General features: G+C 42.2%; 1 protein-coding gene across 8 annotated transcripts in view; it reads right to left on the bottom strand.

Annotated features, from left to right (window-relative positions):
• MAGI2 (membrane associated guanylate kinase, WW and PDZ domain containing 2) overlaps positions 1–27,144 on the bottom strand; it is a 1,226,839-nt gene that overhangs the window by 55,621 nt on the left and 1,144,074 nt on the right. For all 8 annotated transcript variants that reach the window (XM_075064467.1, XM_075064476.1, XM_075064468.1 and 5 more), the window contains 2 exons: positions 24,395–24,587; positions 19,075–19,323 (listed from right to left, as the gene is read on the bottom strand). In XM_075064467.1, coding sequence (XP_074920568.1) covers positions 19,075–19,323; positions 24,395–24,587 — 442 coding nt within the window. The remainder of the gene's footprint in view (positions 1–19,074; positions 19,324–24,394; positions 24,588–27,144) is intronic.

Raw genomic sequence — 27,144 nt, 5'->3', positions numbered from 1 at the left:
AAATGCAAATCATACCAGGGATTTATTGCAGTTTGCATATTCACATGTCAGTGTGAATGGACTGTTCCAGTGTAAGCAGTGTATGGCACATATATGTGCACTATGAATATACACATATGTAAAGTCTAGTCTTATAACATTTTCAGGTCAAACTTGTTTCTCTGTTTGCTGCCTTCCCCTTCATTCTCTAATTCTTTCTGTGTTCCATCTCATTTTCCCCCTCACATTTTCTTGTCCTGTGTCTTTTCCCTATTTCCCAATGTTCTTCCCAGCTCTTTCTTCACTCATCTTTTCTTGCTATGCAATCTCTGCTCCTTATGTCAGATCATTTTGCTTATTCACTAGATCTCTTGTCTACAGCTATTCCTTTCTCTTCTTGTTCCTCAGCCCACACTCCCAATTTCACTTCTTTTCCCTTTCCATTACATGCACACACTCATTCCAACGTAACTTAATTATCTAACCTGGTCCCATCCCTATGCTGAGTGTCTCCCAGACACCCCATACCTATGTCTTAGCACAGAATTTCTAGGTCTCACCACCTTCCTTCCTCTTCAGCAGGGGTGGCTGTTGGAAAGCTCCCCTCTTCAAGCCCCTCTGCATGGTGTGAGAGCCCTTTGGATTTTCTTCTCCTACCTACTTGCTGCTTGCCCACCTTTCAGCTATATCAAGGGTGGATGTGACTTCCAGGCCTGCTGAGGAGGCCAGCCAAGACTTGGAACACAGAAATGATGATCCATGGACATGGCACAAAAGCAGTGTAACCCATTCTCATTGTTACAGGGTTTGCATTTTGTGGGGGAATAATTTGTTGCCTCTAGAAATCAGGTGCACTATGCAGTTCCAAATTCCACCTATCCTTTCCAACATGCAGAAGGATTGTTTAACTGGGCTGCAACCCATCATTTTCCCTTCTTCTTTATTCCAGAGACGTACCCGAAACAGTTTGGTAAAGAGCGACTCAGTAGTGTTGTGCTATTCATATGCAAAGGGCAAGTAACTGATAACAAGCATCTCTACATCTCTAGACAGCTGGATTTCTGTTCAAAATATGGGTGGCTAAAGCACTATCTGTTATATGACACTCACTGCCAGGTATCTGAGCACCTTAAACGCTTTTATCCTTACAACACTGCTGGAAGGTAGGGAAATACTGTCAGCTCCATTTTACACATGGGGAACTGAGGCAGAAAGGCTAAGTGATTTGTCCAGGGCCGTACAGGAAGTCTGTGGTGGACGAATAACTTGAACCTATGGCTTCCCAAGTTTATGGCCTAACCACTGGACCATCCTTCCTATCACCAAAGAGTGAGGCAGCCAGTAGTTATCAAGGAGAAATAAATGGTTTATTATTAATGGTTCCAGGTTTAGGATTAAACTGGCAGGATTTCTTTTCCAGAACCCAAATTTTAAAAGTAGGGTTAAACAGAAAATCTCTTCCCGATTTTTTAGAAACGTGTCCTTTGATGGCCAGTCACAATTCACAATCTTGTCTGAGTCATTTGCTGATTACATTGCACCACCAACCGATCAGAAGGTTTAAATATTTTCAGTGCCAGCTAATCTAGTCTGCTACTAAAAGGCCTCCTACTGGCCACTGAATGTCAGCCAGCACCACAGCAATAAAGAAGTGGCATGAATTCCTACGGTCAATTCTCAATAGCTGCTCCAGTCTCCAAAACATCAAAAGAGACGATTGAATTCCTGCCATTGTCAACAATGTATTTGAAGTTTAGAGTCAAATCTGAATGGAGCAACCTGCATGGACGAGGTCATTAGTGGTACATGCATAATTTCTTTTAGAGAAATTATCTGCTTTGATTTAAAACCTAATCACTCCTGAAAATGAGACTTGCAAAATAAAAAGTTTTAAAACTTGGTAACAAATCAAACCCCAGAATTTACTGTTCATTATGTGCCTTGCTTTTTAACTCAAATTTAGCCAACAACGATTCCTAAAATTCAGATGATCTATTTATTATTGGGCCTCCCTAAACTACTTTTTAAAGAACTGGACTAGATTACAAAATTAATGAAGTTACGTTTATTTATATCAGCTAAGGATTGGGCCCATAATTTGGATGTTAGTTCTATAATGTAAAAAGACCGGGACAGAAGAACAATTGCTTTATTGCTGTTTTCTTTACTAAAATCTATATTTTTTATGCTTGCAACTAAAGAGAACTGTACAGAGAAAAAGATACATTTACAAACTTTTTTACAAATATCTTAGCATTCGCTGCTAGTATAAAATGAATCGGTAACAGATGATATGTTCAGAATAACAGTGACCACAAAACAAAGTTAAAATTCCCTTTCCTTTATAAAGGTTCACTGAGGTGACTGTACAAACTCACCTTGCACATTGCTTATGCAATCACAATTCACAACCCCCACTGGAACTTTTGTTTCTGTTATTGAAGAAAACATTATTCATGCCATTCAAGCCCTTTCTGAAATGCAGGAATCATTAATTTTCTGAACTGGAGATAGATGTAACTACTCGGAAACTCAATCCACAGTCAGACTGCATGCTTCTTTAACATTATGCTTCAATCAAGAATACAAATATAGCTATAGCGTTACTAATACTGACACAATTAGAAGAAGAAGGGTAATGGCATATTGGGCTGCATTAGTAGGAGCATTTCCAGCAGATTAAGGGAAGTGATTATTCCCCTCTATTCAGCACTGGTGCGGCCATATCTGGAGTTCTGCATTCAGTTTTGGGCCCTTGCTACAGAAAGGATGTGGACAAACTGGAGTCCAGTGGAGGGCAATGAAAATTATTAGGGGGTTGGGGCACATCACTTATGAGGAGAGGCTGAGGGAACTGTGCTTATTTAATCTAAAGAAGAGAAGAGTGAGAGGGAATTTGATAACAGCCTTCAACTACCTGAAGGCGGGGTTCCAAAGAAGATGGAGTTCGACTATTCTCAGTGGTGGCAGATGACAGAACAAGAAGCAATAGTCTCAAGTTGTAGTGGGGGAGGTCTAAGTTGGATATTAGGAAACACCATTTCACTAGGAGGGTGGTGAAGCACTGGAATGGGGTACCTAGGGAGGTAGTGGCATCTCCATCCTTAAAGGTTTTTAAGGCCTGGCTTGACAAAGCTCTGGCTGGGATGATTTAGTTGGGGTTGTCCTGCTTTGAGCAGGCAGTTGGACTTGATGACCTCCTGAGGTTTCTTCCAACCCTAATCTTCTATGATTCTATGATTTTATGAACTCGGATACTTGCAGAATGCACTGTTGCTTGGGAAATACGTACCCATAGGGTGGCATTTTGTTTGAAACCTCTCTTTACATTAAAATCTAATAAATTATGAGTAATCACATTTTGTACAAAAATACAGAGTTTATTCTGCCACTGTTGCAGTTGCATAACTTCCACATGTATATACTGATGGAAGACTAGATACCCAAAAGAAATAAAACCACAAATTGACAGTGAAATAATTTACATTTATGAAGTACCTTTTGCATCAAAACACTTCATAAACTATATACTGCATCTACAATAATAATTTAACCTGTGACAAATGCAGCCACCTCTGGCCTGGAATGCCATAGCTGTATCAAATTCCTAAAGCAGTAGTATAAAACAGATCAGAAAGCGAAGCAGCCTCTTTGGGGAATTTAAGTAGGAAGAAAGTACTTGGACTATCCAGGCTGGAATTTGGCTAGAACACCCTGGCTAAAATTCCTGCGCTTGCCATTGCTAACCTAGAGATGATACTGTCAATAACACAGGGTCCCATAAAGCTATGCACGGTTATTGGTTTGGTACTGATTCAGAGGAAAGCGTGCCTCTTATTGAATAACTAACATACCTTCGCTAAGCTACGCCATGGAGGTCTCTCATGCAAGCAGTAACCAGGCCTGATGCCGCTCAATTGATGTGACCATAGCTGGAGATAACAAGGCTACCGGACATGAGAAATAAGTCTAATTCAATTGTAAATTGGGAGGAGGGAGACAGAGGTGAGTTTGGTTTGTTGCTTAAAGTTTACACACCACTGCAAAACTTTTACACTTAAGTGCTATGTATTAGAGGGGAATAAGTGACTTTCAGTAGCTCTTAGTGTCCTGTCTACAAAGGTAGAAAAAATGCAATGAGAGTTCTGTTCTGATAACGTAATGCTTCTATCTTGATGCTTCTTTGGTACATTGTTTTATCACCTGATATCTGTAAGATTCTCTCCAATATGTACCATTTAATTAAGCTTTTGTTAAACTGCTAGTTTTTTTCTTAATTCACTTCTTGATAGTTACTTTTGTCCAAACAAAACAATTTGGAACCTATGGCTTAAAAAAAATGCACAAAACACTTTAGCAGGGGATGAATGTTTTCACTTGTCTTTGAAGTTCTTTACTAGTCTGTTCACCTCTTTGTATAAGGAATTAAGTTGAAGCAACTCTCCAAATATTTTTCTTTTGAACCACAGTGACTTTGTAGTCTGAGACACATTCTGCAGAGAGAATTCTATCTTCTTGTCTCTCATCATTGTGGCAGCCGGACTGTAATTCATATTTTGCAGATGTCCAAGCCTACAGCAGTCATGGGGGAATATGGTGACACATGGTTTTAAGAGCTCCACTTTGTTTTCGGATGAATACCTGCTCATCCCATTCTAAAGAGTGATAAAAGATCCTATGTAGCTTTCTTTTGAGGGTAAGTAACTTTATTTGTGCCATCAGATCCCACAGCGTATAACCTACATGGGTGAAAATTCATGCTGAAATATATGCTTTATATAGGTCAGTGCATGAGTAATAGTTAGGAATACGTGAAATGAATGTAACAATAATGTATGAAATATGCTCTCTCTCTTCAGGTGGGTGTATTTTCCCCCCATTAATCTGAAGTCCTCTCAAAATGTGACAGTTGTTTCAGTAAAAGCAGCAGAGAATCCTGTGGCACCTTATAGACTAACAGACATTTTACAGATCCAGACTAACACGGCTACCCCTCTAATACGTTGTTTCAGTGATAGTCGTGTTTAAGCTCTTCAGGTCTCGTTAATACGTTTATTTATTTTTCAGACAACTCTGTTCCTCTGCCTTCACTCAATGGGGTTGAGCATCCAGGGCTCAATCCTGCAAGGTGCTGAGTTTTTTGGCTCTGGTACAGTGACACACTTCATCATGTGCTTCACTGTGTGAGTAGTTCCATAGGCTTCAATGGGATACTCACATGGTTAAAGCTGTGTTAGACTGAACAGGGCCGCCAGGGGCGGGAAAGTGGGGCAATTTGCTCCAGGGGGCCTGGCGGCAGTCCAGATCTTCGGTGGCATTTTGGCAATGAGGGGGGCTCTTCAGTTGCTCCAGGTCTTCGGCGGCATTTCGGCAGCGGGGGGCCCTTCAGTGCTGCTGAAGACATGGAGCGACTGAAGGGCCCCCCGTCGCCGAAATGCTGCCGAAGACCTGGACTACCGCCGGGTGAGTACAAGCGCCCAGCTACCCCGCTTTGCCCCAGGCCCCCTGAATCCTCTGGCGGCCCTGAGCCTGAATTGCGCTAGAGTGCTAATCGGTACCTTGCAGGAACTAGCCCTTAGATATCACTCATCCTAATTAAACTCCGCCTGCAGTTTCAGTCTGATACTTTATTTTATTTCCTGAGCCAGGCTTCAATCCTGAAAAAGGATCCTAAACCACAGACCCTTAACCACCCCACAGGGTCCAATTGATTCGGTTAGAGAATAGGGCTTGTGCCAATAGACCTCTTTGCAGGGTAGCAGCTTTATGCTGTTTTGCAGTGTTGCTCTATCCTGTTAAGCAACTGCCATGTTCTGTCCTAGAGGTGGCTGCTATTACCCTAATTTGCCAAGCACTTCAAAATGAAAGGAATTATTAAAAGTAAGATGATGTATTTTATCATATAATAAAATGAATAATCTTATTATAGCTAGAAAGGATTATTTGCTGAGTTTGATAGTTGTCCTTTCATTTTGGCTATTGCCATTTCTCTCTTTTAACTTTCTTTGCTCTAACTACCTTTCTAATTTGCTGTCGGTAGCCCTCAGCAAAACGGGCTAATACAACCAGACTTGGATTAGAAAAAAAATTCAGTTTTCACTTTACAAATCTTTTATGGCAGAAAATTATCACTTTTGGTGACATTTGCAGAAAATTGGCATTGTGAGATGCAGTTGCTGAAAGTCTGTAAAAGTTTAAGAAAATTGTAGTAACATAAGAAAATTATATAACCAAATAAGCAAACAATAAAACAAAGAATAAGCAGCTGGTATTTCAGATGTGGTACCATACCAGCAATAAGGTTCCTATCAAACAAATCTCCCTTTAAAAACAAAGTTACATACTGTAATTAAGTGAACCATTACAAAATTGAACTAGTTCAGTGAACAAGCCAAACTGTAATTAGCAACTACATTACCAGAGCAACCTACAATTTTTAATGTAGTTACATTAAATTCTATTTAGTGTCTGTGATAGAGGGTCTATCAAAAAGGGTTCTGAGTAAATACTAAATACCAAATACATTTGTAACCAGTAAAATATTAATAGTGTCAACTTAGCAGCTTTGCACAATTACTGTGAAAATTTACTACCCTGAGCACAAAATCCACCCACATGCCCTTTATCATGCTGATTGGGTTAGTGAAAAAAGTCATATTTTGCTTTCCCATTAAAAAAAATTATCCACCCAGTGAGTGAAGCCATAACCCCAGATCCCAAAGTGGAGTGGGAAGCTTGCACTGGAGCACAGCAGTCTTACAGAAGTGGCAAATGTGCTCACAAGGGACTTGACGTTTCTGCTGCCCCTCTTGTAAAAATGAGTGCCTGCTTGAAGACTTGACTTCTGGGAGCCTGCAGTGGGCCCGTCCCCTAACTTTGTGCCCCTGACTCCCACCCCTAAACAGGGAGACAGGGAGGAACCATGCTAGGAAAGCTGCCCTCCTATGCTGGGCTTAGGCCTTTAATTACCTTGGCCAGTTCTTGGGACCTCCTTCTTGGGATAATCCTCCTCCTCTATTGCATACCCTCTCTCCTCTGCCACCGCTGCCTCATCCTGCCCCTCCAGCTTCTCTCCCCCCAGACTGCGCAGTGAGCAGGGGCAGCTCCAGGTATTTTGCTGCCCCAAGCATGGCAGGCAGGCTCCCTTCGGTGGCTTGCCTGTGGGAGGTCCCTGGTCCCGCGGATTTGGCGGCACACCTGCGGGAGGTCCGTCGAAGCCGCGGGACCAGTGGACCCTCTGCAGGCATGCCGCCAAAGGCAACCTGCCTGCCGCCCTTGCGGCGAGTGGCAGAGCGCCCCCCCGTGGCTTGCCATCCCAGGCATGCGCTTGGTGTGCTGGTGCCTGGAGCCGCCCCTGGCAGTGAGAGCCTGATAAGCAGCAAGCTGCGGCTATTGTCAGCAGGGTTTTGTGGTGCTGGATTCACAGCACAAACCACAGTTTGTGTGTTGTGCTCCAACTGCCCCCATGGATCATGCTGACACACTCTAGGTACCTAGAGTGCATTAACGCAGTCCAGCACGGTCCACGTGTAGTTAGAATGCAACATGCAGCCTGTGTCTTGGGCTGTGAATCCAAAAGCATTTCAACCCCATTCAAATTTTCCATGGCTTGCCTACTATCAGACCCCCCACTGTGCAGTCTGTGCATGTGCCACAGGGACAGTGGAGAAGAAAGCCCCAGCGGCCACCCTATTTGCTGTGTTTGTTGGACCTGAGTGATGGTGAGTGACACACACATATTTTTTTACATATGTGTGTGTGCGCATATGCTTCATCTTGCAAAATTAATAGATTTAAACCCGAATTACTAATTTCTTAATTACATTAAAATCAGGATGATTATGAAAGAATTAGAGAGGGTGGCATCTCTGCAATGTTTGCAGAATTTGTGAAGTTGGCCAACTAAGTCACTGAAGGGGTGCCTGAAGCATTTGCCCTAGGAATACAAATTGGCCTAGGACCCACTGCTATACCAGTGCTCGATGTCTGTCCTGGCACAGTGTGATGACTAGCACCAATCAAATATAAGGAAAATCAAGACAGGTCTTGAATTCTGAATTTAGGAGTCAAAGGGATGGGACACACTTTTAACATAACGCTGATTAAAAAGTGTGGAAGATATGATTTAGTTAACTGATTTATTTACAGCCCTCTGTAAACTATTTTATTTTTAAAGATATTTAGTAACATTTCTAAGTTTTAAAGATAAAACTTTTTTGTACCTCTGCCACAAAAGATTTTTTTTAATTTCATGTTTTAGAAAGGCCAAAAAAACCCTGGAGTTGGTTATACGCTATGATCCATATGCTTGCTTCAGCTTGATGCGCATATACAAGGCCAGAATAGACCCTTGGTGCTAAATAAAATGCTGCCTTTCCCTCTTCTCTTTCCATCTCTTGCTCTCTTTATAAACAAAAATAATGTCTCCTGACTCAGATTCACAAGAGCGATACTGAGCTCTAAGTAATTTCTCAGCATGCCTGCTAGAAACAGCTGAACATTACAAGCAGGTGTTACCAACAAGTAATGTTTCTCACATCGATCCATGCAAAGTTCTCTCATATCCTCTCTACTCCCCCTCCCCCAACAGTTGAAATAGCATTGTATAAAAAGTCACTAGGCTATTTTCCCACTTTTTTTTCATGTAGTATAGCTAAACATCAGAAGTGATCACATGAAGGGGAAAAAAAATCAAATCTCTACTGTATCTATTAAATCCTCTGGCAGATAATAACTTCTTGCCATATTTTCTTAATGTAAATGGAAACAGAAACTAAACCAAGCAAATGAGCCCTTCTGAGCCAGCTGTCCTTTCTAATATGTTATACAGTTGATTACATGAATATTTATTGTGTCCTCAATTCGCTATAGGTGAGAGTTTTCTTTTAACCAACAGGCCCCAGCATATCAGGTTTTAATTTGGAGAATATAATAAATGTAAAAATCTGTAATGTTATTTTTACTGAATTAAATTTAGTAACAACCCCATCATGCTTGCTGAACCTGTGCACAGCAGGCCTTGGCCTCCAACTTATCTGTGGGAATTGGCAGAGTAGGATGGGACCAACCTAGTGATCTGTTCAGGTGGGAAGGAGGCGAGCTTGCCTAGTGTTAATAAACACTTACGAGCAGTGTTTTCTCACATTTATAAAAATGTAAAGTCTAATCACATCATTCTGGCAGTGCAAGCAGTTGCATTTCATTGTTTCCTTGTTATTGCAAGTGAGGCTTCTTCATAAGATTTATTCAAATAACAAAAGATCAGCTTTACAGGTATTTGGTTCTGTTGATCCCCTGAAGTCCTTTGATAAGAACACTAAAAAAAGAGTGTAGCTATTGCAGAGTGATCTCCTCACAATAAATCCCTTCCGAAAGGCCTATAGCTCTTAATTCTCCCTACTGTAAAGTGTGGGCCCAATTCTATACAAAAAAATGTGGAACCAACACATGCTGAATGTAATCAGTCACCCATTCCATTTTTTGTCTTGGGCACTCTTGTCTTTCTGTGTATGTGTGTGTTTGGGCTGCAAATTCTTCCAAGAATGGAGCTTGTTCATTCTCTGTACAGCACCTAACACACTGATTTCTTTAGAAAGAGTTTCCAGTAAACTATGTATGCAGAATAAGTATTATTAACTATTTCCAGAGAAATTGGAGAAGTGGTGATGCTTGAGTCAACGGTACTGTGCCAGGCATAATTTTGTGAGAATCAGCATAATTATAAAATGTAAATAATGATTCAGTACATAAATTACCAAAAACATTTTTGAAAAGAAAATAATAAGGTAAAAAGGCCCTTGTCATAAACAGATAGTAGGAGTTAATAGAACAGAAGTACTTTATATCTGTTTTGACTGTAAAGGGTTAACAAGTTCAGTAAGCCTGGCTGTCACCTGACCGGAGGACCAATCAGGGGACAGGATACTTTCAAATCTTGAGGGAGGGAAGTTTCTGTGTGTGCTGTTTTTTAGTTGTTTTCTCTCTGAGTTTCTGAGAGTGACCAGATGTGCAACCAGGTTTCTCTCCAATCTCTCCAATACAGGCTCTTATAAGTTCAATATAGTGAGTAATTAGGTAGATAGGCAGTTAGGCTTATGTTTGTTTTCTTTATTTGCAAAATGTGCATTTGGCTGGAAGAAGTTCAATTGTGTATTTGGCTGGAAGGAGTTCAAATTGTATTTTGCTGAAAGGATTTTAATTTGTACTTGTATACTTAGGCTGGGAAGGGTATTCCAGTATCTATAGCTGAAAAACCCTGTACCTAATCCATCTAAAATCTATAAAAAATAATTTTTACTGTTTTCCTTCTTTAATTAAAAGCTTTTCTGTTTAAGAACCTGATTGTTTTATTCTGGTGAGAACCAGGGGACGGGGTCTGGATCTACCAGGGGAATTGGTGGGGAGAAAAGGATAGGGAAGGGGGAGAGAAAAGTTAATTCTCTCGGTGTAGGATTCTTTCTCTCCTCAGGGGAAGAGTCTGGGCGGGGTAGAGAGAAGGAGGAGGAAGCGTTGAATTTTTCTCTGTTCTGTAGATTCAGGAGCTGAATCACAGTGATCTTCCAGGGTATACACCAGGAGGGGAAGCTTGGGAGAGCAACGTGGGGAAAAGGTTTACTTTCCTTGTGTTAAGATCCAGAGGATCTGGGTCTTGGGGTTCCCCGGGCAAGGTTTTGGGGGGACCAGAGTGTACCAGGCACTGGAATTTCTGGTTGGTGGCAGTGCTACAGGTTCTAAGCTGGTAATTAAGCTAAGAGGAATTCATGCTGGTACCCCATCTTTTGGACGCTAAGGTTCAGAGTGGGGAATTATACCATGACAGCCCTAAATGGGTTTTGTGAACATTTGTGATGGTTTTCTTATTATCAAAGGAATTGTCGGTGAAACATGAAGACATATCACTATGTGCCCATGACTATTAGATTTATAACACGTCTGGTTTCTCACAAAATGCAGGCTTAACTGACACCTATAAAATCCAAGATAAGCTTATGAATGACTACAGAAAACAGCATTATAAAAAAGTTAACTTCAGACTTCGAGTTTCTTTGAACTCCTTGGGGTTTTGAGATAAAGAACAGCTTTATTGACTGACTAATGAACCTGTGTGTGTGAGATCTGACACTATGCTTTGTGCCCCCAATTCACCTGTACTTCTTAGCGGGTGACAAGGTGCTTCTGGATCCAAACCTAGGAGGAAGATTCACTTCTGACAAATCTCCAAGCTTTTAAGAGAGCGGAAAATCTGAAGTGTAAGATGTCTGTCTATCCCTGCCTGGATATCTTTGAAAACAGCAATGAAATACCACCCCCAATGTAATTACACAATGGAACATACTTGTGATTTATGAGCAAAGAATCTAGTTTTCCATTTTGATTTTTACTTATTTTAAGAGTTCACTTTTTGGCTGGTTGCCTTTTAATCTGTAAAACTAGTTTACTCAACATAGTTTGAAGCTAAAATTGGTTGTTCATGGCAAAGTACAAACATACAAATTAAAAAACAAACAAACAATTTTAAAAGCTTAAGTGAGATAAAAGAGATTGCTAATGTTATTGAAAATTCTTCACTGTTATTCTCAGGCTTCAGTTGCTCACCTGGCCAGCCAATATCTTTGGAGCACAGAGCATGCAGAATGCTTCCACACTACTTTCTTTAACATATGTGGGCCCAGTCCTGCAAACGTACAGATGACTAGTCCATTTGGAATGGGTGGGACTGCTCATGTGTGTGAGTTTGCAGGATCTGTCAAGGAAACATTACCATGTTTTTGTTGAACTCCTGGGGAGTCAATGGGAGTTCTTCTATAGACTTCAGTGGAGCCAGGATTCCACCCTCTGTTTTTATCAGTATTTCTTTTTGGAAGTTGTTCATAATAAAATTAGAATCAGTGTTTGTTAGCTGGTGGCTTTTCAGTCTAAAATGAAAATGAGAAACCACATTTATGGTCTCCAGACACTCAACTGACAGGGAAAATGACAGAAAAACTATTACTTCAGTTCACAGATTTTTGATTAATTACATTGGCTATCTTCCTAAGAATAAACAAAAAAATACTCTTTTTCTCCAAAGAGACTAGATTTTACAACTGAATAGAACTGATCAAAGATTTTCCACTGACACTTATTTTTTGATGGAAAATGCTTTTTCAATTAAAAGGAAATTTTCACCAAAAAATTAAGATTTTGTAAAAAACAAGGGTTTTTGACCAAAAAACAAAGTCTTTTCAGTTTTAAAAAGATGTTCAGTTTTCAGATGCAGAAAACTGAAAAAATTTTAAGGTTTTGGGTTTTCAGGTTCTTGACCAAAATTAGAAAAAATGTCAACAAAATGACATTTTGTGTAATTTTCATCTAAATTTTTCATGGGGCGGGGGAAGTATTTCCCATCCAGCGCCACGTGTAATGAACTTCACTTTAGATTTTGTAGACCTGAGAAACTGACTTGTTTCCATTCAAATATTTTTTCGCCAAACAATGCTTTCAAGCTTCAGAAACTTCTAATTAAAGGGCAAATCCTGCCCCTAACTTATGTGTCTAGGTACACTTCCCTAAGGAGAAGTGCACCGGTGTGGTTCCGCTGCTCGCTCTCTCTTGAGAAGATTCTGGGGTGCTATGCAGGCAAAGCATACTCCTGCATCATGTTGAGCTAAATGCTACTGGGGCTCTCTGTATAACAGCAGAAAGCGCGAAGAGAGGGTCAGGTATAAGGAGAGTGACTGACAGAGGGGCAGAATTGCTTCTAAGACAGGAATAGGCTCTAGCGTCTTTTACCTGTCCTATGTACATCTGCCCAGAGCCCAGCCTGGTCCTTTGAGCTCAGCACCGGGTAAAGGATTTGCTCCTGGATGTATAGGTCAAACAAGGTTATTTATTGATATATTTTTCATTTATCTGAATTTAAAGCATGGCTGACTTTGTGTATTACTCTGCTTTGCCCCAGTGTAATCTCTTTCACTCTACCCTTGACATCCTGCCTCCAGTCCAGCTCTGTCCCCATCTAAGAATAGTAATTTAGTGAAAAATAATCCTGCGTGGAATTAAAGAGCATTTCAAGTATGATTTGCCAAAGAAGAGAGAGAGAGAAAAAATTTCTATGATTTTTCACTGCACAGAAGAAATGTGCCATGAGTGTCGGGTGTTTTAGCAAGTACCAACTTGTCCAAGAATATACTCAGGTCTAAAGATTGCCTGGAATCTATATAATAACAATTCTGTTCCTGAATAAAGGCTATATCCTGCCCTCCTTCTGTGCAGAGATCAAGAGTAGAAAATAGTCCTTAGAGCCGGGGTCGGCAACCGATGGCACGGGAGCCAATTTTTAATGGCATGCTGGGGCCTGCTGGGACCCCAGTGTGCCATTAAAAATCCTGCCCACGCGGCAAGCTGCAGGGTCCGCGCTCCAGGGCTGGAGCCGAGGCCGAGCGCAGCAATCCGCCGGCCCCTCCCCCACCATCCCCTGGAGCCCTGCCGCCGCACGGAGCGCTCCGGAGGTCTGGGTGGCGAGCTCCCGCCGGGCAGTGTTCGGCTCCGTGGGGAGGAAAAGACGCTTCCCGGTCATCCGGAGCCCCACCGCCTCGCGCAGTCCCGCCCTGCCCCTCAGAGCGCTGTGCGCGCGGCTGCGGGGCTCCGGATCAGCGGGAACGCAGCAGGCAGCACCGGCTCCAGCCATTTCGCCGCCCCAAGCACGGTGGCATGCAGCGGGGGGCGCTCTGCTGCTCGCTGGTACCGCGGCTTCAGTGGATCTCCCAGAGACATGGCTGTGGAGGGTTTGCTGGTCCCCTGGCTCTGGTGGACCAGCGGACCCTCCGCAGGGACGCCTGCGGGAGGTCCACCGGAGCCGCCTGTTGCCCTCCTGGCAACGGGCAGAGCGCCCCCCGCATGCCACCCCAAACACGCGCTTGGCGTGCTGGGGCCTGGAGCCAGCCCTGCCAGGGGGTAAGGGCTCCGGGTCCGGGGGGGCGGTGTCGGATAAGGGGTGGGGCAGTCAGGGAGCAGCGGGGGTTGGAATGGGCATGAGAGCCCTGGGGTCTGTTAGGGGGTGAGGGTTGGATAGTGGTCAGGGCAGTCAGGGGACAGGGAGCAAGGAAGGTCCTGGGGAGGCAGTTAGGGAGGAGGGGTCTCTGGAGGGGATGGTCAAGGGACAAGGAACTGGGGGGTTAGGAGTTCGGGGGGGCTATCAGGAGGTAGGGGTGTGAAGGGTTGGGGCAGGCAGGGCACGGTGTGGGGGTTGGATGGGTCCAGAGTTCTGGGAGTCCTATCAGGGGGCAGAGAATGGTTGGATAGGCATGGGAGTCCAGGGGGTTCTGTCTGGGTGCAGGGGTGTGGATAAGGGTTGGGGCAGTCAGGGGACAGGTAGGGGGTAGGGTCCTAGGGGGGCAGTCAGGGGACAAAGGGCAGGGAGGCTTAGATAGGGGGTGGGGTCCCAGGAGGGGGTAGTCGAGACAAGGAGCGAGGGGGGTTGGAGGTTTTGGGGGGGCAGTCACCCAGCCCTCTGCCCTGAGCCCTGACCTCCCCCGCACACCCAGCCCTGAGCCCTGCCCTGAGCCCAGTACCACCTAGCTCTCTGCTGACTCCTTCACCCCCCTATGACCCCAGCCCTAACTCTGGCACCCCCCACATACCCAGCCTCCCTACCTTGACACCTGCACCCCCCTCACATGTGCCTAGCCCTCTGCCCTGACTTTTGCACTCCCACATCTCCAGCCCTCACCCACACATCCCATGCCTTCTGCACACGCCCATCCCCATCCCCACCCTGAGCACCAAACGGGAGCCCCTGCACCCCCACTCACATTCCCACCAGCACCCCTCACACCAAATGGGAGCTGTCCAGGTAAGTGCCCCCACACCCCAACCCTGAGCCCCCTCCCTCATTCTAGCTCCTGGCCAGACCCTTCACCCCCAGCCCTGTGCTCGGTCCATTCCCACCCTCAGCTCAGTGCAGAGAGAGGAAGAGAATGGGCCAGAACCAGGGAGAAGGTAGGTACCCACTGTATGTGGGCAGGGCCAGGACCCCAGACTGCCGAGGCTGAGTGGGTCCGGCAGCCAGGATCCCGGCTGGCGAGCCGGCGGATGGAACCCCTGAGCAGCATGGGGCTGAGCCGCTCAGCCCACTGCCAGTCTGGGGTCCCGGCTGCCACGCCCGCATAGCCCGCTGCCTCTGGGTTCTGGCTGCCAGACCCTTCCAGCTGGGGTCCCGGCCGCAGGCCCCACTCAGCCATTGCCGGCCTAAGATGAACAGAACCCCAGACCAGCAGCGGCGAGCGGGCTGGCAGCGTAAGATCCATTTTAAATGAAGCTTCTTAAACATTGAAAACCTTGTTTATTTTACAATACAACACTAGTTTAGTTATTCTATATAGACTTGAGAGAGAGATCTTGGACTAAATATTAAAATGTATTACCAGCACGCAAAAACTTAAATTAGAGTGAATAAATGAAGACTCGGCACACCACTTCTGAAAGGTTGCCTACCCCTGCCTTAGAGCATTTGATTAATTTCTACAAAACTTTGGTGCTGTCTAGTAAACAAACAGCACCAAAGATAATTCTTATAAAGATTTTCATGAGAAAATGCAACTCATTATAAACTGCTTGGAACAAGAACCCTAGGTCTGATTCTGGGGTACACTGGTCCCTTCATGCCACCTTGCTGAGGCAAAGGGACTGTAACATAGGCCTAACTGGCTGTACAGGAACAGCATAGTGGGAATCCTCCCTTGAGCCCTCATCATAAGGGATGTGACGGGGAAAAGGGATTTGACTGGAGCAGCTCTGGCTATTCCTGGTGCTAGAATGGTCCTTTAGGGCCCTGGGCAGCTAGATATAAATACAAAAGCCTTCATGTTCTTCTAATTTACACTGCTCCCAAAATTAGGGAGCAGCAAGGGTGCCATAAAGCCATCTTTTCCTCACTGTCTTTGGGTCCTGTCCCAAATGCTGAGAGCTGAGAATCAGAGCTCATAGGCACAACACCTGTGGCATTTGAATAATCATCATCATCATCATCATCATCATCACAAAATTAATAATTAACAACATGCTGCATTGTTATAGATAAGGATACAATCTATTTGATCAATTTACAATAGAATGGCACTTAAAACTCACACTACTACATATGACAAGTAGTTGTTCCTCCAGGATCTACAGTAATTTGTTTGTTGTAGAACAGAATTTTAACCAGGAATGAAGATGAAGAAGAATGTTATCATTGCACTATTAATGTTACACTTCCAAACGGTCAAACCTTACAGTCCAGTCTGACAGAGTGAAGAAAAAAATAAAGAGAAAACGGGTGCCAGAAAACCATAATTAAATGTAGAAAATATTCAGCCCCTTTATCACCCTGATGATTATGCCCAATGAGACTATTCCTTGGATTGTTCTTTTTCTAGGCACTGGCTCTCCCAATTGACCATACAACACAGCACTTTATTTGAAAGAATAAAACTAGAGGCTATGTGACTATTAATGACTATAAATAATGACTATTTGACACTACAGACTATTCCCTTCCTGACCTATTTCACTGAAGGGTTTTAATTCTATCTTGGTTGGCTTAAAATGAATATATTAACATTTTTACTGCATACATTTAAATATTGATCCAAGCCATGCTTTGTGTAATACTGTGGTATATCATCTAGTTAATACTTTCATACTGTTAGTACGCTTTGCACTCTTGCTCAAACCCGTTAATCACTTTGTCCAAATAAATACGTGGTATAAAAAATGGATGGTTGCTAATGCTTCCCTATTAAAATTTTAGTGGATCTAAATGATTGGTAACCTGCTAGCATTACTGATTGGAGTCTTATCTTGTATCCTTTTCAGTTGTTTATTTCACCACAGTTTCAAGATCCTTTACTTAATCTAAGTATTGAAAGGGAATGTTTCTTTTCATTTTATCACTTGTGCACTTTTTTTTTTTTAAATGGACATGATCTGGGAACTGCTCAAGTTCAGAGATTTGATACAATTACTACTTTTATAAATTAATTTCTCATCTCAACATCTGACCCTCCTCTTCATTTACTCTTGAAGCGCTTCAATTAATGCCAAATTTCCAGTAGCGACACATTTTTGTTCTAGGAAATTTGATCACTTTGACTCTGCTCTTTACTGTCTCCTGAAGGGTTGCATTTGAAATATTTCTCACTGCACTTCTGAGACTACCTTTCAATTAATTCTTTACAATTAAAAATGTAATTAACGGTGTACTATATATGTATATCAGTGCCCTTTACTGGATGGAATCACGACGACTTTACTGTGGGTCATATACCCTATTACCTACAGGCAATTTTCCATTAACTCCAGTGACTAGTGACTTGGGTTGTGGAACAGGAGTATTGTTTTTTCCCGTCTGACACCATGAAGTTCCTGTTAGCCATGATGCACAGCAAAGTGATAACTATGGAATCATACCTGGCTGACTGGTTATTGTTTTGTTACAGTATTAATTTTGAGGATCCTACTGAATTTAACAAAAAAGTTCGAGATAGTATGAAGAATGTTATAAATGGTTGGCCATGAAATCTTGTGAATATACTTTGCGTGGTCACTTTCCACTGTGAGATTATAGGACTCTTTCCAGTACTTTTTTTACTTGCATTTATTTTATCAGATTGAAACAGATAAATACATTGGAGGGGCTCAAAAGGGAGGAACTGACATTAATTTCCTCAAAAAACAGTTTTGGCAAGTGGGGGAAAAAGTAGTTCAAATGGGCCTTCTGGACACAGGGAAAAGGCTCAGTTTAGTCTGCAACTCACAAAGTACGTAGCAAATATTCTCATGGGGCTTGATTTTAGAAATATTAAGAATCCACAATTTCACTTGAACTCCATGGAAGCTACAGGTGCTGATAACCTAGGAAAGTGAGACCCCTGCCAGGGGCTTCTTGCATACAAGGGCACAATGTTAAGTCACTATCACAACAGCTCTGGAGGCAGAAGCTGGGCTATGATCACTAATGGTCTGATTCTGCTACCCTTTTCACACTGAATAGTCCCATTGATTACAGAAATCAGCCCCTCCTTATCTCTCTCCACCACAAAGCATTCCAGTAGCTTGAGCAATATCCTATTAGGCAGGTTCAGTAAAGTGTTTGTGAAGAGTCCATTTTTATTGCATATGTCCTGTGCTTTGTATCTGGCATTAATAAATGTTGTCATTATAACTCTATGACATTATGTTGTATTAATAACAATAGGGCCGGATTCTCAGCTGGAGTGAATTGGTATAATTCTGGATCTATGGTATTTGACATTTGATTAGAATAATAGGTGGCTCTGGGAGGCTAGAGCTCTTTGAATCCTATTATTTGGGCAGATAAGTGAGTGTTTGAGACAAAGCTGTTCTCCATGTCCACTGAAGGCAGGACAGGAAATAATGGGCTTAAGCTGCGGTAAGGGAGATTTAGGTTTAAATTCTGGAATAGGCATCCAAGGGAGGGTGAGGAATCACCACCACTGGAGATTTTTAAGAACAGGTTGGCAAACACCTGTCAGGTATGGGCTAGGTATGCTTGGTCCTGCCTCAGGGCAGAGGGCTAGACTTGGTGTCTTCTCAAGGTCCTTTCCATCCCTACATTTCTATGACTCTTAACCCCAAAGGATGGAATAACTTTTCTTCCTATGCATAACATGGCAGGGAGACTGTTCCCCAGGGAGGCAACTTTGAGTGTCTCTTAGGGCTTGTCTACACTACCTCTTAAGTCGATGTAAGTTACGTAACTTAGGGGCGTGAGAAAAGCAACTTCCTGAACAATGGAAGTTACATGGACTTAAAGCGGTGTCTACACCATGCTATGGCGGCAGGACACGCTCTCCTGCTAACAGAGCCTACGCCTCTCGCTGAGGCAGAATAATAATGTTGACAGAAAAGCAGTCTCCCGTTGACATACCACATCTTCACCAGGTGTGCTATGTTGCTGCAGCTGCGCTGAGCTAGCGTGGTAGTGAAGACAAGCCCTAGAACTACACGCTGTGCTGCCAGACAAGTGACAAACATATACGGTATTAGGTGTCTGATTTTTTCACTACATGCAAACTTGAAGAAACAACAGGTGGTAGATAGGACTTTACTTACTTATTGTAGATCCGGATTCAGGTCTGTTCAAAGAGCTGATGATAACGAAGCCAAACCCTTCGTTTTCTTTCCGGTGGATGACAATGTCACTGGTTTGTAAGCTGTGTGAAGCAAAGCCCTCTGGCGGTGTAGCATTACTACTGGATGCAGCATGATTACTGTTAGCATAAGCAGCATAGTCACTTCTAGGAGAACTGTGGTGTGTAGAAACTGAACCTGGGCTTCTGCCATTTTCTGGGCAAGGGTCTCCTAAAATATAAATCACATAAGTATTACTGTTTAACTTGTTCAGTGACTTTCCCAGTTACTTACCTTTGCTAATGCAACATGAATACAACTGACTGTTTATACTAAAGAAAGGAAGCATAACAGATGTGAAAGAACTGGAATCTACCTGATTATGCAAAGTATTCAAGGGAAATCAGATAAAAGCAAACATAAACACAAACTCCTATTCTGCTCCACAGAGAAGCGAGGAATCTGTTGTAAGAAACAAATACAAAGCTTTACAGCAAAGAAAGTTAACAAGAACTATTCAGTTAGTGGATCTGTCATCTAGGGGGAAAATTGGCTGTTTAATCCAATATTAAATTATTTTCTTCGGATTAAAAGAATTTAAGCAGGCAGCTAATACAGAGTAATTTGGATTAGCTTTATAATTTTCCTCTTATAGATTGATTAGCATACTCAAAAGACGTTTATGGAGTGGAGGAGCAATACAATGAAAAATAATCACAACTAATTATTCTGTTGCTGCCTCCATAGTTACAGTGCTCATTTAGAAGTTTTATAGATGCTCTTACATGCAGAGTTAAAATGATCAAAAGTGAAAATGAAGTCCATTAACCTTTCAGCTATGGCTTTATAATTTGTAAAAGCAGAGAGGAAGAGAAATTTTGTGGGATTACGCACTTCCTCTACAAATATTGCTGGCAGTTAGTAACTGTAAATAATTAAGTGACGCTTGTACGTGGAAAGAAATGAATCTATATTCATTGCACACCTTTTGTTTCAGATGAATCATACCTTTCACAGTTTAAATATAGTAGTTTCAGATAAATATACAATGGATGTTTTCTGTCCCTAGCAGTAATAGTGGTGCAGTCATACTATAAAATATCTGACAAGCTTCACAAATCCCCCCACCCCCAAAAGAGTTTAAAAGTTAAAACTTCCAAGTCTGAAATCTATTTTCTGAGTAAAATAAGCAGGATCCAAGGACAAGCTGTTATTTTCTCAGGCAGGTCCTTTAACAGTCCTTGTGCAACTTTGAAATAGAGTGATCAGGGAGAGTAATGAGGAAGAAAACCAAACAATTATTGTGCCACTACATTAGAATACCAATCTCCAAGAGTTATTGGACCCAATCTGCAACTAAATGCCATAGTCAAAGACAAGAGAGATCACATTTTCTGGCTGTCATGTTTTAGAAAGTTGACTCTGTATATGTATACTGTGTATGTCAGTATGGCTACAACAAAAAGAAAACGATCTTACTGCCCTGCATTATCAGGAGCGGGCTTTGTTATAAATGAATGCCAGAGATTCCCATTAACTACACAAAAAGTAGAAAAACGGAGGAAGAGCAAATTTTAGATGGCTATTCAATTTTCTTCTCTTTATTCTGAAACATATGCACCAGAATTTTTTTTTTGCTTGCTCTGCCTGCAAAGAAATGGCATTGTAATTTCTATTTCCTCTGAAACATTACTTTTTTCTAACCAAGCAGGTTTCAGGAGCTCAAGTTTGGTAATTCTTTACCTCAGTTTTTGAGAAAGAAGACATCTAAGATTCTGAAGCAGAGCTGTGCAAAATAGTCACATCAAATCTCAAGCCCATTTGGATGACATTTTCTAACCCCAGCCTGTGCTAGCAAATGGTTTGTGTGGATGGGCTGAGGTTGTCTGCCCATTTCAGAAGCTAGTTAACCTCATTTCTATCCTACCTCCTAGCAAAATCCTTGAAAACATAGAAAGAAGCAAGGGTGTGATGGCCTTGAAACTTGGAGGTGAGGAGTTCCCCTTGGAGGCTAGCATTTTTCTAAAACCTGTGAAGCAAACTGCTAGGCTCTGTTTGAAACCTGAACCCAGTGAGGTTTGCACAGCCCTAATCTTGACTCTGTAGTTTGAGTGTATGTGTATTGGGACCATCTGAGGATGTCTTTTCTTCCGAAGGCCTTTCCTCTATGTCTGATCCCTTTATTCACCCAATATTGCCTAAGACTTGTTCTTTTTTCACTCTTTATTGTCTTTTTCTTCCTTCCTTTCTTTCTTTCTTAGAGGAAGGCAAGCTTTCTAATCACTTCTGTGCCTGATTTCCACAACCCCAAAGTCATTCACAGTCAGGACATGAACAGATCAATCCAAGAAAGTACAAACATATGTGTAAATGTCAATTTTTAAAAATACCAATTCAAAATTAACCTTTCCTTTGTTATGTAAGGCTCCACCTTTTTTTTTTTTAAAAAAAGAATGATTTCTTTCTATGGTTTTCTTTTCAATATTTAGTTTTCTTTACATTTTATCTGCATATTTCTGACTGTTGCTTATATTAAGAATATTTTCACTATGGCATATTGAAGGGCATATTCTCCTCTCAGTCAAGCTGGTATAACCCCCCTGACTACAATGAAATTGCATTAGTTTAATTTAGATGAGAATCTGATCCATTGCATAGAAAAAAGAATAGAAAAGTCACACTAACTTGAAATTGGATATACAGTAAAATAGGTTCTAATTCTGCAAATTACTTGTGGGTAGACTATTATTCCTGCATGTTATAACTTGCAGGATCATGACCTTAATGTTATGCATCAGTATGAAAATAAAGAATAACAAAGCTGCAAGAGTAGTAAAAATTGCAGGAAAAATGTTTCTGCAAATCTAGTATTTGTTGTAAAAATTTTTTGACAGCAATATAAGGAAAACCCAAGTTCTCCCTATTGCACATGCTCAGAACTGAGAACTTTATTTTAACCCTATCAGCCTTAGGTGAGGATGTATGCCAGTACCTTTCTACTGATTTTGTATTTTTCATTTCATGTAAATAATGCTACATTTTTGTTTAAAGACAACATTCAATACATCACATCAATCTAAACACTTGTACAGCTTCATAAGCAGTTAAACAATGAGTCATACACTATATTTCTCAGTGTGTCACTATCAAGACTAAAGAATAATTCAGGATGTTTTACTAGCTTCGTTCAATTTCCGTGTCAGGAATCCTGTGTGACTAATAGAAACCCTTAAAAAGTTCCTTACATACTGTAAGGCAAGCAGCCACAAAGGATAACTACGCTGTCTGTACTAACTCCTGTAATTATTATTCTTGTCTACAGTCCAGTTTCCATAGAGGCTGATAAAATTTATTAACCCTTAGGAAACTAATGAATCCCCCATGTGTTCAATATTTTACCTTGGTAACTGGCCATTTTCCTAGGATTTGGGGAGCTCCTAGGGGGCGTTGAGCCAGGTTGGAGGGAAGATTTCTGGCTGCAGGATTCTAGAGTGGTTAACAGAAAAAAGTCAGTCCCAAGATAGGGAAGATTGACAGTGACCTGACAGCATGCCAGAGATGGGGAATGGGGACTACGAACAACAATAAGTGGGTTAGGAGCATGAGGTTGCTGACCTGCTGAAGTGAGCAGGGAGGGGAAGGCAAAGGCTAAGGAGATAGAGCAGGGAAAGAGGAAGGGTTCTTGGTGGATGGAGAGGGAGAAGACAGAAGGGACCGATGACATGTTTACTAATTTCTGATCCCTCATTAAAGTGCCCCAATGATGAGCCTGTTCTAAGGGTTATATTAGATTATTAAACTTCATTCACATGAGCAAAGAGTTTAACTGAATGAAAATAGATTTGCTCATTAAAAACTTTTGTTAAATAGATGCTGCCAGGAGATATTTAGAAATAGTCTCCTTCTCTGTGTTACCAATAACACCTTAGATCATGGGGGGCCAACCTGAGCCTGAGAAGGAGCCAGAATTTACCAATGTACATTGCCAAAGAGCCACAGTAATACATCAGCAGCCCACCATGAGCTTTGACCCCCTGTTTCCAGCACCTCCTGCCCACTGGCAGCCCCTCCGATCAGCACCTCCTCCTCATTTCCTGCACCTCCCAATCAACAGTTTTGTGGCGTGTGGGAGGCTCTGGGAGGGAGGTGAAGGAGCGAGGGCATGGCAGGCTCAGGGGAGGGGGCAGGAAGGGGTGGAGTGAGGGCAGGGCCTGTGGCAGAGCCAGGGGTTGAGCAATGGACACTCTCCGGCACATTGGAAAGTTGGTTCCTGTAGCTCCAGCCCTGGAGTCTGTGCCTATACAAGGAGCCACATATTAACTTCTGAAGAGCTGCATGTGGCTCCAGAGCCACAGGTTGGCCACCCCTGCCTTAGATGATCAAGACTGAGAGAATTTAAAATGTTTCATTTGCTGTATGCAGTGTTGTTGTAGCTGTATCAGTCCCAGGATATTACAAAGACAAAGGAGGGGGGGAGGTAATATCTTTTATTGGACTAACTTCTGTTGGTGAGAGACAAGCTTTTGAGCTACTCTCTTAGTACCTTTCCCAGACCTGAAGATGAGCTCTGTGTAGCTCGAAAGCTCATCTCTCTCACCATCAGAAGTTGGTCAAATACAAGATATTACCTCACCTATCTTGTCTCTCTAATTTGCTTTATACTATTAATTCTGTTTGTTTATCTTCTGCACGTTTTGCTTGGAAAGGGAAACCAGATTGCCCTGTTTCTAGTCATTATTTATATAGCACTAAAAGACTTGAGATGGCTTCTTTTGAAGACAGTGGCAGAACTCCCATTAACTTCAGTGGCAGCAGGACTGGGCTCAGAACATGTCAAAGCAACAGAAGGAATTCCTGCCCTAAAGAGTTTATAATCTGCAAGCTTTTTCCTGCTCGCTTTACTCACACCAATGGGTGAGTAAAGTGACTTTAATGAGATCACTCAGATGAGCAATATAACCTTTGGTCCTAAAATGGCACAAGTAGGGACAATACAGGAGAACACAGTATGGAACAAACACAGAGTCACTCATGATCATTACAGGAGGATTGTCACTGTTACTTCCTGGTTCTCTAGCAAAGAGGCACAATACTGCAATATTTGCCTCACAAACACTGCCAGGGAATGTTGAAGGACAAATGTTTTCCAAGACTTAATTGTTTAAATAACAAAAAAAAAAAAATAATAAAGTTAGTTTTTGTTCAAACTTTTTCTTTAAAAAAAAGCATTACCTAAATTACCACCTCCTTTATTGACAGCCTTTGGTTAGTTTTTCCAGATTTCCCTTTTTTATTAACATACCTATAGATAGCACCTTTCTTCTCACAGTAAGATTCACTTGCCCATTTCGGGCTGCATTATGCATGAGATCAATCACATATCGGTGGGTTTTGCCAGCCACTGGGATCCCATCTACATACACCAACTCGTCACCAGGATGTAGACGACCATCTCTGTCTGCAGAGCCCATTGCAATTACTGCTCCAATCAGAATCTAGATAGTGAAACAAATGGGAATGTTAAATATATTCAGGGTGTTGCTGGTGGTTCACTGGGTAGCAATTTTTCCCTTTCAGTTAAAATTTAATTAATGCTCCCACAAGGCATTGGGTGGCACTGTGCTACTGCTCTTTAAATGAGAACCAAAACCCTGATCACTCAGGATCATTTAAAGATGCCATTCTGTTTTCCATAAGAGATGGGGTGATAAACTTGAGAATTCTAGCATTACTGCAACATTGGCCAACTACACTTTAAATCTTTAAATCAAGATTGTATGTCTAAGGGCTTGTCTATACTTACGGCTATATTGGCACTGCTATGATCGATGCAGCGGCGTTGAATTAGCAGGTCTGGTGAAGATCTGCTAAGTCAATGGCAGAGCGCTCTCCTGTTGGCTCCTGTACTCCACTTTCCCAAGAAGAGTAAGCGAAGTCAGTGGGAGAGCATCTCCTGTCGACACATTGCATTGTAGACACTGCAGTAAGTGAATCTAGCTACGTCAACTTCGGTTACGTTATTCACATAACTGAAGTAGCGTAACTTAGATCGATTTACTGCAGTAGCATAAAAAGGCCTAAGAGAGCTACTGTAGTTTGACAACAAGCTATTGGGTTTGATGCAGGAATTACTGGGTGAAGTTCTATGGGTTGTGTTATGCAGGAAGTCAGACTAGATCAATGGTCCCCAACGAGGTGCCCGCGGGCGCCATCTATGTGCACTCGCCTACTGACAAGGGAGTGCCCCACCGCCGAGGAGTGTGGCCACCAGACAAGCAGCTGTTGAAACGCCGCTGAGACATGGCAATGTCAAGAAGCATCACTGCTGAAATGCCACTGCTTCTTAGCAGCAACGCTTCTTGGTGTTGGCGCTTCTCGGTGGCATTTTGGCAGTGACGCCTCTTGATGATGCTGCTTCTCGGCGGCATTTCGGCGGCTGCTTGTTCAGCAGCCGCGCTCTTCAATGGTTAGTTGTCTGGCACCCGCCACACTGAAAGGTTGGGGACCACTGGACTAGATGAACATAATGGTTGTTTTGGGTGATCAAATATGTGAATCTATATTCTGTCCGCCTATGTTCCCTGATTGCTGTGTTCTGTAAAATAGTTTGATATATTTAATCTGAAAGGTGTTTACCTAAATTTCAGTAGTGAGTTGAAATGATCCCTAGTTAGCAAACTACTTTGGGATCCTTTGGTAAGAAAGTTGCTGTATGAGGCATTTCTGCTGATAGAAAACAGTTAAGGAGTAACTGATTGGCAAAAAGAGAAGAAGAGGACAAAAGTTAATTTTTCCTGTGCAGATGGAGTTTTTAGATGGAGGACATGCTCAAATGTACATTTAAAATCAACTTGTTTTAGACAGATAAACCCAGTAAAAAGGAACATTAAATGATTTCTATTGAATTTTTCCAGACATATATTTTTTTCCATGACATATTTGGGATAAAAATCAAGGTTAAATCAAACAAAACCTGAATTCCCTGAAAAGATTTGTATGTTTAAATTATTCGCAAAGTTATTTCCTGATTTTCATTTCTTTCATTTAGGTTTTTGGTAAACAAAGAATGATGGGTTCAGATGGAAAAGTAGCCATGTGAGGTATCTGCTTAACAGTTAACACAACCTGAGGCTGTATTAACTCTTGAGCAGTGCCCTCTTTAGATAACAAGGGAGAGAAGCCTGCAAGGGAACTTGTACACATGAAGAACAGCTGCAAGGGGCAGAAGGTGGTGCAGAGGCATAGGATGAGTGTCTCTATATGGGTGGTCTTGGCTCTGATGGATACACAGAGGTCTAAAGGGGCCTGGAAGCAAACCTCTGCAAACCATAATGGAAGAGCTTTCAGAGGAAACTTCATGTGGGGAACTCTGCAGAATTTTTCTCTCTCTCTGGCCTTCCCCTGGTGCAATCTTTTGCTTCCAAAAAAGGAAGGGGGGGCGTGGGGTGGAAGACATAGCTTTCTCCTTCTTCTTGATGTTCTTAGATACCGTTTAAGTAGTGCCAAGCACAGTTACCAGAGATTTTCTTTTGAAATACTCCATTCTGTGCTTCAAAAGGCTGAAAGAATATACCTCAAAAGGTTTGGATGCTACTTTGTGCAAAACCCAGCTATAAAATATACATTTATGCTCCTTTACTGGACAACAAAAAGCAACCCCAGGCTGCACTGAGATAGATTCGCACAAAGTATTCTCAAAACATTTTGATTTTGTGTCTCTACTGAGTAAAGATTTGTAGCTAGTTATCTAAAACAGAAATATCTATGAACTCCCCGTAGCATGGCAGATTTTTATGGGGAAAACTTGCTCCTTGGTTTGTATACTGAATATATTTCATAGATTCATAGATTCTAGGACTGGAAGGGACCTTGAGAGGTCATCGAGTCCAGTCCCCTTCCGTCATGGCAGGATCAAATACTGTCTAGACCATCCCTGATAGACATTTATCTAATCTACTCTTAAATATCTCCAGAGATGGAGATTCCACAACCTCCCTAGGCAATTTATTCCAGTGTTTAACCACCCTGACCGTTAGAAACTTTTTCCTAATC

Source organism: Chelonoidis abingdonii, chromosome 1, assembly GCF_003597395.2.
Source record: "Chelonoidis abingdonii isolate Lonesome George chromosome 1, CheloAbing_2.0, whole genome shotgun sequence".
Taxonomy (NCBI): Eukaryota; Metazoa; Chordata; order Testudines; family Testudinidae; genus Chelonoidis; species Chelonoidis abingdonii.
Note: the sequence above shows the minus strand (reverse complement) of the source record. Positions and strands in the feature narration are given on the sequence as shown.